The 13,217-nt window shown below is 39.4% G+C and overlaps 1 protein-coding gene and 3 non-coding genes across 5 annotated transcripts; all 4 read left to right on the top strand.

Moving 5' to 3' along the window:
• The first annotated feature begins 3,961 nt into the window (after nt 1–3,961).
• Nucleotides 3,962–13,135, top strand: LOC133563160 (large ribosomal subunit protein uL4A). Of its 2 annotated transcripts, none has more exons than XM_061917132.1 (10): nt 3,962–4,106; nt 7,246–7,417; nt 7,492–7,598; nt 7,815–7,953; nt 8,182–8,306; nt 8,479–8,608; nt 10,295–10,451; nt 10,648–10,731; nt 10,905–11,025; nt 12,993–13,135. In XM_061917132.1, the coding sequence occupies exons 1-10, from the start codon at nt 4,104–4,106 to the stop codon at nt 13,062–13,064; spliced, it is 1,110 nt and encodes a 369-aa protein (XP_061773116.1). In that variant the 5' UTR covers nt 3,962–4,103; the 3' UTR covers nt 13,065–13,135. The 2 variants fall into 2 exon arrangements, with proteins under 2 accessions (XP_061773116.1, XP_061773117.1); XM_061917133.1 differs by having other exon boundaries at nt 4,096–4,120.
• LOC133563919 (small nucleolar RNA SNORD16) lies at nt 7,649–7,747 on the top strand. Its single transcript, XR_009809191.1, has one exon. It is a non-coding gene; the product is annotated as a small nucleolar RNA SNORD16 (small nucleolar RNA).
• Nucleotides 8,015–8,115, top strand: LOC133563918 (small nucleolar RNA SNORD16). The gene has a single exon (XR_009809190.1). It is a non-coding gene; the product is annotated as a small nucleolar RNA SNORD16 (small nucleolar RNA).
• Nucleotides 10,506–10,577, top strand: LOC133563915 (small nucleolar RNA SNORD18). The gene has a single exon (XR_009809187.1). It is a non-coding gene; the product is annotated as a small nucleolar RNA SNORD18 (small nucleolar RNA).
• Nucleotides 13,136–13,217: the final 82 nt, after the last annotated feature.

The following is a 13,217-nucleotide window of genomic DNA, read 5'->3' as shown; positions in this document are numbered from 1 at the left end:
AGTGTGGACCGAGGCTGATCCCTATTCTTTTATTAAATACAGTGTTTGTTTGTTTGTTTTTTTGAAATATGTGTATATTGCTTTATAACCTATGTGTTCTGAGTGCAATCCTAAAATAGCTTCCACTGCTAACCTAATCTTCGCTTTCACTAACTTACTTTCCAGTATTCCCCGTGAGTTAACATGGACCCCGACTTAAACAAGTTGAAAAACGTATTCAGGTGTTACCATTTAGTGGTCAATTTACGGAATATGTAATGTACTGTGCAATCTACTAATAAAAGTTTCAATCAATCAATCAATCAAACCCTTTGTCTATTGTATTTCCTGCAATGTATATGTCCTACACTTTCTATCTGATGGCAATAGTCACACAGTCCTGTTTTATGTTTCCCTATCAATTTCAATTAAGTATTTAGACAGCCAACCCATTTCTACCGCGTGTCCCTTTCGCGGTCGCGCGGGGGGTCACTGGAGCCTATCTCAGCTGCATTCGGGCAGAAGGCGGTGTACACTCTGGACAAGTCACCACCACCACCTCATTGCAGGGCCAACAGAGATAGAACAACAGGGATTGAACCCAGGACTACTCAGGACCTTTGTATTGTGAGGCAGATGCACTAACCCCTATTCCCCCGTATTTAGATACGTATGTATGTTCTAATCTCATTCTCGTAATAATGTCTTCTTCCTTCCTATTTCTACCCCCGCCTCTCCTTACACCTACTCTCCTCTGGACTTTGTAATACTCTCTACCTCTTGTTTCCTTATTCCAATTATCCTGCCACTTTTTAGTGTGTTCTATCTTAATTATGTTCTTCACTTCTTCTTTACTGTGCTTAATCTCCATGTTTAGTGGTTGATTGTTTTGCCCATCTGTCTGCTAACTCTTTGCCAACAACTCCTACATGAGCAGGAACCCAAAGAAATGTTACTACACCCCCTGTTTTATTTATTCTATAGATCTCCTGAATTATTTCATTACTAAATCTTGTCTTGTTTCTGATGAAATGATTTTTATGCTAATCAATGCACTACTGGAGTCCAAACAAATGACTGCATTCTTTGCTTTATTTTCCTCTATCCAATTAACTGCCATATAAATTGCTCAGTTTGCTACACTGATTTGCTTTAACACTGAATATGGAAAAAGCAACGCTTATATGACCTAATAGTGCAAAAGCAACAAACGAAAACACATCAATGGCATATTAAATAAAATTCAAATAAAAAAATCGAATGCCTCTTTTCTATTTGCAGCCTTCTGAGGTAAATATCAACATCAACTTTTTCCACAGGCTAATAAATTTGAAAATAAAATAACAATGAATAAATCAACCATTGAGGCCTTTTTACTGCTCAGTTTGCGACACACTGATCTAATTTGATGTTGTGCCCAAACCTAATTTAGCATCTTTTCTTGGATGCTAGTTCATTGAGGTGGGTGGGTGAGGGGGGTTTGGTGGTAGCTGGGGTGTATATTGTAGCGCCCAGAAGAGTTAGTGCAGCAAGGTTATTTGTTCTGTTGTGTTTATGTTGTGTTACGGTGCAGATGTTCTCCCCTAAATGTGTTTGTCATTCTTGTTTGGTGTGGGTTCACAGTGTGGCGCATATTTGTAACAGTGTTAAAGTTGTTTATACGGCCACCTTCAGTGTAACCTGTATGGCTGTTGACCAAGTATGCATTGCATTCACTTGTGTGTGTATAAAAGCCGCACATTTTATGTGACTGGGCAGGCATGTTGTTTGTATGGAGGAAAAGCGGGCGTGACGACAGGTTTTAGAGAATGCTATAGGCATTGCCTTTAAGGCACGCCCCCAATATTGAGGTGGAAATCAGAAGAAATTCAGAAGAATGGTTGCCCCGGGAGATTTTCGGGAGGGCCACTGAACTTCGGGAGTCTCCCGGGAAAATTGGGAAGTTTGGCAAGTATGAGTACTAGCGGTGAATGTGGCGTTGTATAATACCGGCAGGCCAGGTCCAAAATTTGGCCCGCGGGCCAGAGTTTGACACCAATGGACTAAAATGTGTGTATAATCTTACAATTTTCTACCATAATCTTTCTCCTCCATCATCTTCGTGCAGTCTTTTAGCACTCGTCTTTCCTTTATTTCCTCCTCTCCACTTCTTTCCTCACTCCCCTCTAGTCCTATCCATGTCCATCCATACCTTCCTCATACATTTCGTCACTATACCCTTCCATATCGATCCAGTCACAAATCTTCTTCTTTTTTTTGTTTAATGGTTTTTGGCAAGCAACCTTCTCGTGTGCACTACCGCCACCTTCTGAAATGGAGTGTGAACCTACTTAATATTATTTTATTTAACCAGGTCTTTTTAAAATGTATATAAATAATGCTTTGTATCCTACGTGTTCTGAGTGCAATCTTAAAATATCTTCCACTACTAACCCAACCTTCTCTTTCGCTAACTTATTTCCCAGTTTTTCCCTTTCTCTATTGTATTTCCTACACTGTATTAAAACATGCCCTGCACTTTCTATCTGACGGCAACAGTCACACAGCCCTGTATCATGTTTCCCTATCAATTTCAATGAACTATTTAGATATGTATGTCCTAATGTTATTCTAGTAATAATGTCTTCTTCCTTCCTATTTCTATTGCCTCCTCTTAATACACCTACTCTCCTACAGTCACAAACGAGATTATGCCAGATGCCAAATAGATTCAAACAAAACAATTTCTTTATTTATTTTTCTTTGCGTTGCCTTTTTTTTAAATATCCATCCATCCATTTTCTACCGCTTATTCCCTTTTGGGGTCGCGGGGGGCGCTGGCGCCTATCTCAGCTACAATCGGGCGGAAGGCGGGGTACACCCTGGACAAGTCGCCAACTCATCGCAGAGCCTTTTTATTTTTTTTAAATATATTTTTTTAAATGAACAACAAACATACATGTATAATTTCCACACAAGTCAAGGCACTTTCAACACCAAGGAAAGACAACAAAAGCAGATACAGAGAGTAATAATACTAAAAAAATATGAAAACATAAATACCTCTGAGTGTTAGACAAGCCTCCTCTCTTCCTGTTTTTAAATCTCTCTTGGCTTTTAACACTGAGTGATATCCATCCTGCAATGGCGCCCCATTATACACCTGCTGTGAACCTGTTTTTATGTTTTATTTATTTATTTTTTATCATGTTCTGTTTGTGTTGTGTTGTTTGTTCGGTTCTCGTATTATCTTTTAACCTGCCCATGGTACACCACTTTGGCTACCCCTGTGGTAAATTTTAAATGTGCTGTATAAATAAAGTTGATTTGATTTGATTTAAATAAAGGGCTACCTAAATCACTTTAAATGTTTTTAACAAAAATATCAGTTTAAGGGCTTTTATACTCTTAATCATTCTTCAAGATTTTATTGATAATTTTAACCCATTAACCAATTAGAAAACGTAGGCCCTACTTTTATAAATCGACATTTATTTAAAAAAAATTTGTCTGGAGCATAATAATGTTGATAAACATTTATATGTACAGTCGTTTATAAAAATACCACATTTTATAACTTCTGTAGTGAATGGAAAATTAAAAAAATTGATACTCTCACTGTCAGCCACCTATCATTGGTCCACTTCCGCTTCCTTGTCAAAGTTCGTTAGATATAATAATCCATTTTAAATATATTGCACGACAAAGAAATTGATTATGGTGGAAATATCGTGGTTTATTTGTGTATTAATCATGAGTGAATTACATCTAAAAAAAATGTTTTTATTAAAAAATATATGGTCGCTCGAATAAAGTAGTTCCAGTTTTTACGTTATATGATTTGACGACCTGGCGTAAAGAAATAGTCCAACCAAAAGACACGAGTCAAATTATCATGTGGTTTTACCAAGACAATGTAAAAACTAATACTGTATTCTAATTTTAATAATATTTTTTGTTAACTATCATTGCGTCCCTATACAGTCGTATTTGTCAAAGTAAGGCTCTTAGCGAAGTGGGCGGAAGTGGAGCTTGCTGCGGCGGAGGGATAAATTAGTGAGTCTGAAAGACGCGCTTCCTTTTTTCTGTGGCCGCCATAGTGAGTGGAGCGCGCTTCCCGGCGAGCCGAAACCTTATTACCGATCATGGTGAGAATTTACAGGTTTGTCAATAGTGTAACGTGTCTGTCGTGTCGTAGTAACTATAGCATTTCCACGTAATTAAATAACATATGTAGGTGCAATATATTTAAAATTGTCGGCGGTCTCATGTTCAGCGCAGCAGACACGAGGAGCCATTTTGAAGCTAGTCGCTATTTACACGTGTCTCAGCATTTCCATTAGCTTGCTAACGATAGCCAAATACGATCAAAATGTATGTATTACTTCCCTTGTTGCAGTCTTCTGCTGACAGTTCAAGTTTATGTAACATGTTTTTAGCCATGTTTACAAGGTAAATCATTGTCTGGACGCCCTACCTACCCAGGCTAACTAATAGTAGCTAACAGGCCTCGTTCGGTGACTTCTCGCGATAGCATCTTTATCAACGTTTTTAGAACCTGAATGATGTCCGATGGAATAACACTGCATTCACGAGTTAGTTGTGTTTTGATCCCATTTGTGTCCAGTTCAATACTTACAATAAGATTTTGATATATTCTGCCCACTGCCTCCTGGCAAACTAGAACAACAAATGTTATCACTTCTGGTATGTTTTGAAGACACGTCCTCATGTCTGGTTCGCAGATTTCATTGATAGTTAAATTTTATTGTCCAAGTATGTCCACCGTGCTGTGGTGTCACAAAATGCCAGACTTCAAAACCTTGCGGGCAGAAGACTTAAACAAACTTTAATTATCCACTAGAGTAATTGTTCAACACAGTAGCTCAGTTACAATGATGGAGAGAGTGTAAGGATGGAAATGACAATGCAGGTATTAATAGACTAGATTTAGCAAAATTAAATATAACACATCTGCAAACATATACTATATATATATATACACGTATATAGCATCCAAATCTGCAAGTTCACAGCCCGAATGAATGAACTTTATGATTTGACTGTTTGGTGTTGTAACATAGTGTTGTCCCATACCAATTATTTGGTACCGGTACCAAAATGTATTCCGGTAGTTTTCTAAGTAATGGGGACCACAAAAGGTCATTATTGGCCTCATGTTAACCAAACATCTTAGAATACATTAAACATATGTTTCTTATTGCAAGTTTGTCTTCAAATAAAATGGTGAACAAATAAGACAACTTGTCTTCTAGTAGTAAATGAACAAACGAATACTCCTAGTTAGTCTGCTGACATCAGTAACATAGTGTCATTTACCGTTCTATTATTTGGTCAACATTGTGGTAGAAGTGGTAGAAAATGTGTTATTAAACCACCTATTCATTTACTGTTTTTCTGCTTCCTTTATTTTCAAACATTCTATCTACACTTCTGTTAAAATGTAATAATCACTTATTCTTCTGTTTAAAACCTAACATTAGTTTTGGATAATACCGCAAATTTGGGTATTGATCTGATACCAAGTAGTTACAAGATCATACATTGGTCATATTCAAAGTCCTCATGTGTCCAGGTACGTCTTTCCTGAGTTTATAAGCATAATATACATTTTAATAAGGAAAAAACATTTTGTGACGATTAAGAATAGATGGCTTCATCTGGCCGGGATCTTCAGCTCTCACTGGATCGGTTCACAACCGAGTGTGAAGCGACCGGAATGAGAATCAGCACCTCCAAGTCCGAGTCCATGGTTCTCGCCCGGAAAAGGGTGGAGTGCCATCTCCGGGTAGGGGAGGAGACCCGGACCCTGCCCCAAGTGGAGGAGTTCAAGTACCTAGGAGTCTTGTTCACGAGTGGGGGAGGAGTGGATCGTGAGATCGACAGGCGGATCAGTGCGGCGTCTTCAGTAATGCGGACGTTGTATCGATCCATTGTGGTGAAGAAGGAGCTGAGCCGGAAGGCAAAGCTCTCAATTTACCGGTCAATCTACGTTCCCATCCTCACCTATGGTCATGAGCTTTGGGTCATAACCGAAAGGATAAGATCACGGGTACAAGCGCCCAAAATTAGTTATCTCCGCCGGGTGGCGGGGCTCTGCGGGGTGAGAAGCTCTGCCATCCGAGAGGAACTCAAAGTAAAGCCGCTGCTCCTCCACATCGAGAGGAGCCGGAGGAGGTTCCTCGGGCATTTGGTCAGGATGCCACCCGAACGCCTCCCTAGGGAGGTGTTTAGGGCAAATCGAACCGGTAGGAGGCCACGGGGAAGACCCAGGACACGTTGGGAAGACTGTCTCCCAATTGACCTGGGAACGCCCCGGGATCCCCCGGGAAGAGCTAGACGAAGTAGCTGGGGAGAGGGAAGTCTGGGCTTCCCTGCTTAGGCTGCTGCCCCCGCGACCCAACCTCGGATAAGCGGAAGATGATGAATGGAAGAATAGAATAGAAAGTACTTTTTTGATCCCTGTGCGAAATTCAGCATATTCAGAATATCGATGTAATCACTGTAGTATCGACTAGATACGCTATTGCACTTTGTATCATTAAAGTGGATGTTAGGTATAGATACACCGACGGCGTTTGTTTATATTGTAGCGTCCCGGAAGAGTTGGTGCTGTAGGGAATTCTGGGATTTGTTCTGTAGTGTTTATATTGTGTTGCAGTGCAAATATTCTCCCAAATTGTTTGTCATTGTTTAGTCTAGTTTTACTATATGGCACATGTTTATGACATTGTTGCCATTGTTCATACGGCAACCCTTAGTGTGACATGTATGGCTGTTGCGTAGGTATGACTTTCATTCACTTACCTGTACTGTGCTGAAAGACAGGATAATTATGGTTAAGTAAAAAATGGGCGTAGTTGAGTCTTGTCTTTATCAATTCTGGAGCATTTATATTCATTGCTATGGAGACAACGATTAGAGATTCAGAAGTAATTAGAACACCTTGCTGCGAACGTGCGTGTCTGCGTGACGTGAGACGGGTGTTGCGCCGGTACTTTTTAGAGGCGATAAGAGTACCGAATATGATTCATTAGTACCGCTGTACTATACTAAAACGGGTATACCGTACAATCCTATTGTAACATATATAAGTTGGTAAGAAGGAAAGTCATCATAGTTACCTTTTAAGGTGTCGAGTTAAAGGCAACTCCTGGGATGTTGACTATTTCTTTTCTAAATGTGCTCAATCTAGTGCCTGTGCTTTTAGTTAACTCTTATTAAAAACAAGCAACGTCATTTGTGCACATGTACTTTTTCTTTCAGGCCTGTGCCCGACCCCTCATCTCGGTGTACTCCGAGAAAGGAGAATTTTCAGGTAAAAATGTTGTCATGCCGGCTGTGTTCAGAGCTCCCATTCGCCCCGATGTTGTGAATTTTGTGCACACCAACATGCGCAAGAACAGTCGCCAGCCTTATGCAGTCAGTGCACTGGCAGGTCAGTACATTATACATGTATGCTAGTGTCTTTTATAATTTATATGCTGTAATTTGAATACTGCTTTGTTTTAGGACACCAAACCAGTGCTGAGTCCTGGGGTACAGGAAGAGCTGTGGCCCGTATCCCTCGTGTGAGGGGTGGCGGTACTCACCGCTCTGGCCAGGGCGCTTTTGGAAACGTATCCTTTAATTATTAACCCTTAGGCAAAGTGGCAGTAACGGTCAAACTTGCACTGATGGTGTAATTTGCGTCCGACACCGCATCCAGAGACAAAATGCCTATTGTCAAACACTGGCTCGGTCAACTGACGAACACTGTGTCTGAGCATGTTATGGAGGAAAAAAATATACATAAACACTCTGCGCTAGAAAAGACACCTTAATTTTTCCACAAGATGTGTCGTGGAGGGCGCATGTTTGCCCCCACCAAGACCTGGCGTCGTTGGCACCGCAGGGTCAACATTCCCCAGAAGCGATATGCCATCTGCTCAGCCCTGGCTGCTTCTGCGATCCCTGCACTTGTCATGTCAAAGGGTGAGCTCAGTTATATTCAAATCAAAGTCCTAAAATGAGGATTTGTTGAATGTGTTTAACTTGCCATGATGGTGTAATTTGCGTCTGACCCTGTGAACAGTGACAGTTGCCTGCTGTCATCAAGCTGTCACAGGGGGTTGATGTGTTGTGAAGTTCTGAGCAGGCTCAATTAAGGTCTTCATGGTCTCATCTGGTTGTGTTGGGATGTTGACATGATGTCATCTACAGGGCACTGTGTTGAGGAAATCCCTGAGGTCCCTCTGGTTGTTGAAGACAAAGTTGAGGGTTACAAGAAGACTAAGGAGGCTGTACTCCTGCTGAAGAAGCTCAAAGCCTGGAATGACATAAAGAAGGTAAACGAAATTTCCTAATACTTTTTTCTTACCTTGTCACTTAACTGAACCATACACAAGGGACTTAACAAGTCTATAGAAAAACGTGTGAACCACATTTATTTGTTTGGGGGCAGATAATTATATAAGCTACATACTGTATACCGTGTATAAATGTAATTTCCCTGTTAAGGTCTACGCCTCTCAGCGCATGCGTGCCGGTAAGGGTAAAATGAGAAATCGTCGACGCATTCAACGCAGAGGGCCTTGCATCATCTACAATCAAGATTCTGGTGTCACAAAGGCCTTCAGAAATATCCCTGGTAATTTTAATGCAAAGTACCAGTAGAGTGGAGAAACAAGTTGCCTCTATTTTGAAGCCATTAGCATATGTCTGATGTACGACACACAAATACTAACCAAGTCTGCGAGTAAACGGATATGATCAAATCGGTATCAATCTCACGGAAATTCCCAAGCCATTTTGAGAGATAAGCTAGTCAGACACATCATCGCCTGACAGAGGTAGGAACCACAGATCCCCTTACCTCCAATGATGCAAGTCCTGCAGACTTTGAGAGCCATCACCAAGTACTTGGGGGCGAGGAGGGAATTATGGTCCAGAATTTTATATTGTTAAACTTGAATATAGGAAGGATACGCTGCAAATTTTAGAAGCTCTGTTAAACTGATCCAGCTTTCGTGAAGCACTAATCATCATAGTCTCCCTGCAGACACCGTTTTCATAGTTTGTCCCCATATAAATTGAATGTCACAGTATAAAAAATGTTTAGATTTATGGCTAAATCCTCCTAATATCCAGATGAAAGACATTTGTAATCTAGAATAATTTTGATGAGCCAAGATGTGATGTGGGAGCAGCAGGACATCATGGCCAGCTCACAGTAAAGCAGCAGATGGCTACTTGGCTGTTATCAATCTGTTTGGCTGTGTTGGCGCTTATAACAATATTGTTAATATTTGGTTAAAATTCAGGTCTCAATATGTATAAAGTGTTTTGGTGGCAGGGTCTTATGGGTGAAATAGGTCCCCCATTGACGAGCGTATTTGTCTATTTAAGACTTAAAATGCATTAAAAAGAAACTCATACAGGGTTTCCTCTTAATTGCCACTTAATACTGGCGTGGCTAGTGGCATGGTCAGTAGACTATCTTGATTTGCAATGATGAATATACTCTTAAAAAGGCTGAACACATGCTTTGTATATTTAAAAACTAATATTAGTGTCATTAGTTAATACCACTAATACGAATATTTATATACGTCTTCATCAGAATCACAATCAGCTTTAACAGAAAGAATGACTTGTTAGACTCTGCTCTTCTTCAATGCAATTTCAATTGTTGCTGCTTATTGTACTTAAGACTGTACTTATGTGTTGCAATTTAGTTTGCCAAATATGTAAACCGTCCTTTTGCGATAGAGTTGGAAAAAAAAGTTATTTTTTAGTCATTGTAAAACTAACCACATTAAAGTACATTATTTGTACACACAGTGCACATACATGTAGGAATCACGTCAGATTAATAATATAATTTGAAATAAACAGAAAAAAGCAATACAATTAAACAGAATAAAGGTTGTGCTGTAATGCTGCTAGCTTCATTTAACGTACAATGGACTAGCTCGTAGTCAAGCTAACTCAAATTAGCATGGCCAACCGCAGGACACAGAGACAATCATTCACACTAATGCGGACAGGAACAAATGTACACTCCACAAAGCGATGTTCAAAGATGCACACTGTGTAAAGTTGGACGTTGTCGGTAATGTCAAAAGATAAGACTTGAATTATCCATCCATTTTCTACCGCTTATTCTCTTCAACTTTTACTCCGTTTAGGCATATAAAGTCAACTTGTTTTTTAATTCTACTGGTACTTCAAATTTTGAGCATGAAAGAATAGATTACTTAATCATTTTTGTTCCTATCTTGTTTAAACTCTTGAATCATGTGCATGCATGGTATATATTTGTGTTGTTTTGCAGGAATAACTCTGCAGAATGTAAACAAGCTGAACCTTCTGAGATTGGCCCCTGGTGGTCATGTTGGACGCTTCTGCATCTGGACAGAGAGTGCTTTCCGTAAGCTAGATCAACTGTATGGCACCTGGCGTAAAGCTTCCTCCCTCAAAGTTGACTACAAGTAAGATTTAAATTTTTTTGTGCAAGTGTAAGCATTATGGCAGAAAGTAACATATTGCTGTGATGAGCTTTTCTACTTCACGGTCCGTGTTTTTGAAACCTGTGATATGAATGAAGTTCTGAGTCAATTGACTGTCATATTGATAAATATGGTTTTGTTCAGCCTTTACAATACTAATATATTTTTCGTAAATTAGCCTGCCAATGCATAAGATGACAAACACAGACCTGAGCAGGATTCTGAAGAGTGAGGAGGTCCAGAAAGCACTTCGTGCACCCAAGTAAGTACTGACTGAACATTTCTGACTTTGTTGCGATGGCTATGATGATACTCTACTTTGGTCTGTGTTTCTGAATCCTGATATTAAATATAACAAAATCCTGAGCATTGAAATGATACAAGTATTCAATAATCATTAATTGAACAAATTAAAAGCTCATCTTCTCCCTGTAGCAAGAAGATCAACCGCAGAGTACTGAAGAAGAATCCCCTTAAGAACATTAGGGTTATGTTCAAACTGAACCCCCACGCCAAGACAGCAAGACGTCATGCCATTCTTAAGCATGACCCCAAGGTAAGAAACAACCACTCTTTGGTGTTTGGTACATTATGGGCCTGATTTACTAAAGGTTTGTGTGTATTAAAACATTTGCAAACTTGATAGCACACGCAACGCTGATCTACTTGGTATGTGCAGAGGGGATTGCGTCTAAGTGAGCTAAATAAGGCTTGAAATCCCTTTTGCGTCTGTCTTCATTAATATGTAGATGCTGATCGTCAAAACGCCCACAACCTAGGAGAGGATGTAAATGTTATACAGCACGCACAATGTGATTTATCAACACGTTTTATGTAGCAGTATGTGCAAACTTACACTTTGTGTTCGTGCTGCAAAGAGTTTATAGGCAGAATCCTCCGTCCCATGGCAGGGTTTCCCGTAGGATTGCCATGATTCCTGTGGTGGGGGAGGTAGTCACTATGGCGCCATCGTATAATTTGCACAATTGGCTATATGATTTTCTTTTAAAAGGGCCAAAAATCTATGCAGTATATACATTTCAAACAAATCTAATTATTATTACCATTTTTACATTATATCAATATAGGGTTTTTTTCCCCATTCTTGCTGCTTATTGAGAATTTTTAAATTGTCTATAGAGACTTTTAGTGACTTTTTCTTTCTTTCAAATGACTAGCAACAAAACTAGTTTTTTTTCTGGTTTTAGAATAAAATTTACTTGTTTAGAACTTATGTCCCCAACGAAAAGCAAGTTGCAGCAAGCCTGAAGTCACACTTGTTTGGCACTGCTGCTCCAGTTTGACTTTCTTTCTTTAAAAACCTCTACTGTCCTCTTAATATTCGCACATTTTGGAGATCGCTGTCCGCGGGTATACCTGGTTTATATTATGTCTACACAGCACACGTGTGGATTATGCTCCAATTGCGTGCTTCGTCTTCACATCACAACATGCAATTTGTTTTTCATAGTGAAAGTAGTTTTTTCGACAGCTTGAATTTGATGCTTCGGTTGCCGATGGTGCACAAATTATATATATATATATATATATCCATTTATATTGTAACGACCTGATGGTGGTGATTTATGTTTGTGTGGTTTTGATTTATTTTTCCCATGATCTCTAAAACAGAATCACAGAGATGAAAGTGTTTACATGGGAGGAAAAACCTGTTGGAATTGGGCCAACTTTTACAATAAAATTCTCAGGTTAAAATAGCAAGCGTCTGACTTTTTCTGGAGGCTACAATGTATTAATTAGTTTCCATGTAATACCCTTATTTTTAAGGAGTGGGGGCTATCCTGAAGGAATTAAAATCGCTATCTTTCTATGATTTTACGGAGGCGGTGTGCCACGTTCAGTTACAGTATAGCGAAACCCTAACATTTGTTGGCATATTTACACAGACTTGTCATTTTAAAAGCGTTAAAACATATTGCCTACTTAACACCCTTTTTATAATTTTATAACTGCATGCAAGGTGATTTAAGAGGCTTATTAAAACCAATTAATTTATTACGTTTTGTTGTGTGCCGGTCTTTTTTTTAATGTTTTTTTATTTTATTTTTATTCGTAACATCAAATCCATCCATCCATCCATTTTCTACCGCTTATTCCCTTTTGGGGTTGCGGGGGGTGCATTTTTGCGTCTTGAGCACAGCAAGTGCGGCCACCTCCCAGTAGGGCACTTTCAGCGATTTTAAATAAAATTAAGTAAATAGTTGGTTCCCATTTAGATGCATTTTGGACCATCTAAATATGCCTATAACAAGGGATACATGCTTGTTTAAAAATTGCACACGCCACAGGTGTGTGTAAATAGTATGCGCCCAATCCTCATTTTATATAAAGTTGTACGCAAGACGCTTGAATTGTACGCAATGTTAGTAGAGGACATGCAACATGCCCAATAATAGTACTTGCAATTTTATACATTGCATGTGGTGTTAAGCGCATGGTATTACAATCTTAGTAAATCAGGCCTTACGGCTTTATCCAACTGAAATTGTTTTTTCCCCACAGATCAAGGCAAAAATGCTGAAACCTAAGAAGAAGCCTGGAAAGAAAGGAGCACCGAAGAAAATCAAGGCATAAATTTATACTTGCTGACTAGAGTTAATTAAGGCTGACTGGAGTTCATTAAGAAAATAAATAATTGGTTTCAAGTCAGGAGTTGGGCCTTTCATTCACATTGTTGAGCTTGTATTCTAGGGTTGAACTTCTGGCATTGAGATTTAACACCAGTCA

The sequence above is a fragment of the Nerophis ophidion genome, linkage group LG12 (genome assembly GCF_033978795.1).
Source record: "Nerophis ophidion isolate RoL-2023_Sa linkage group LG12, RoL_Noph_v1.0, whole genome shotgun sequence".
Classification (NCBI taxonomy): Eukaryota; Metazoa; Chordata; class Actinopteri; order Syngnathiformes; family Syngnathidae; genus Nerophis; species Nerophis ophidion.
The sequence above is the reverse complement of the archived record's forward strand: the minus strand, read 5'-3'. Positions and strand labels throughout refer to the sequence as shown.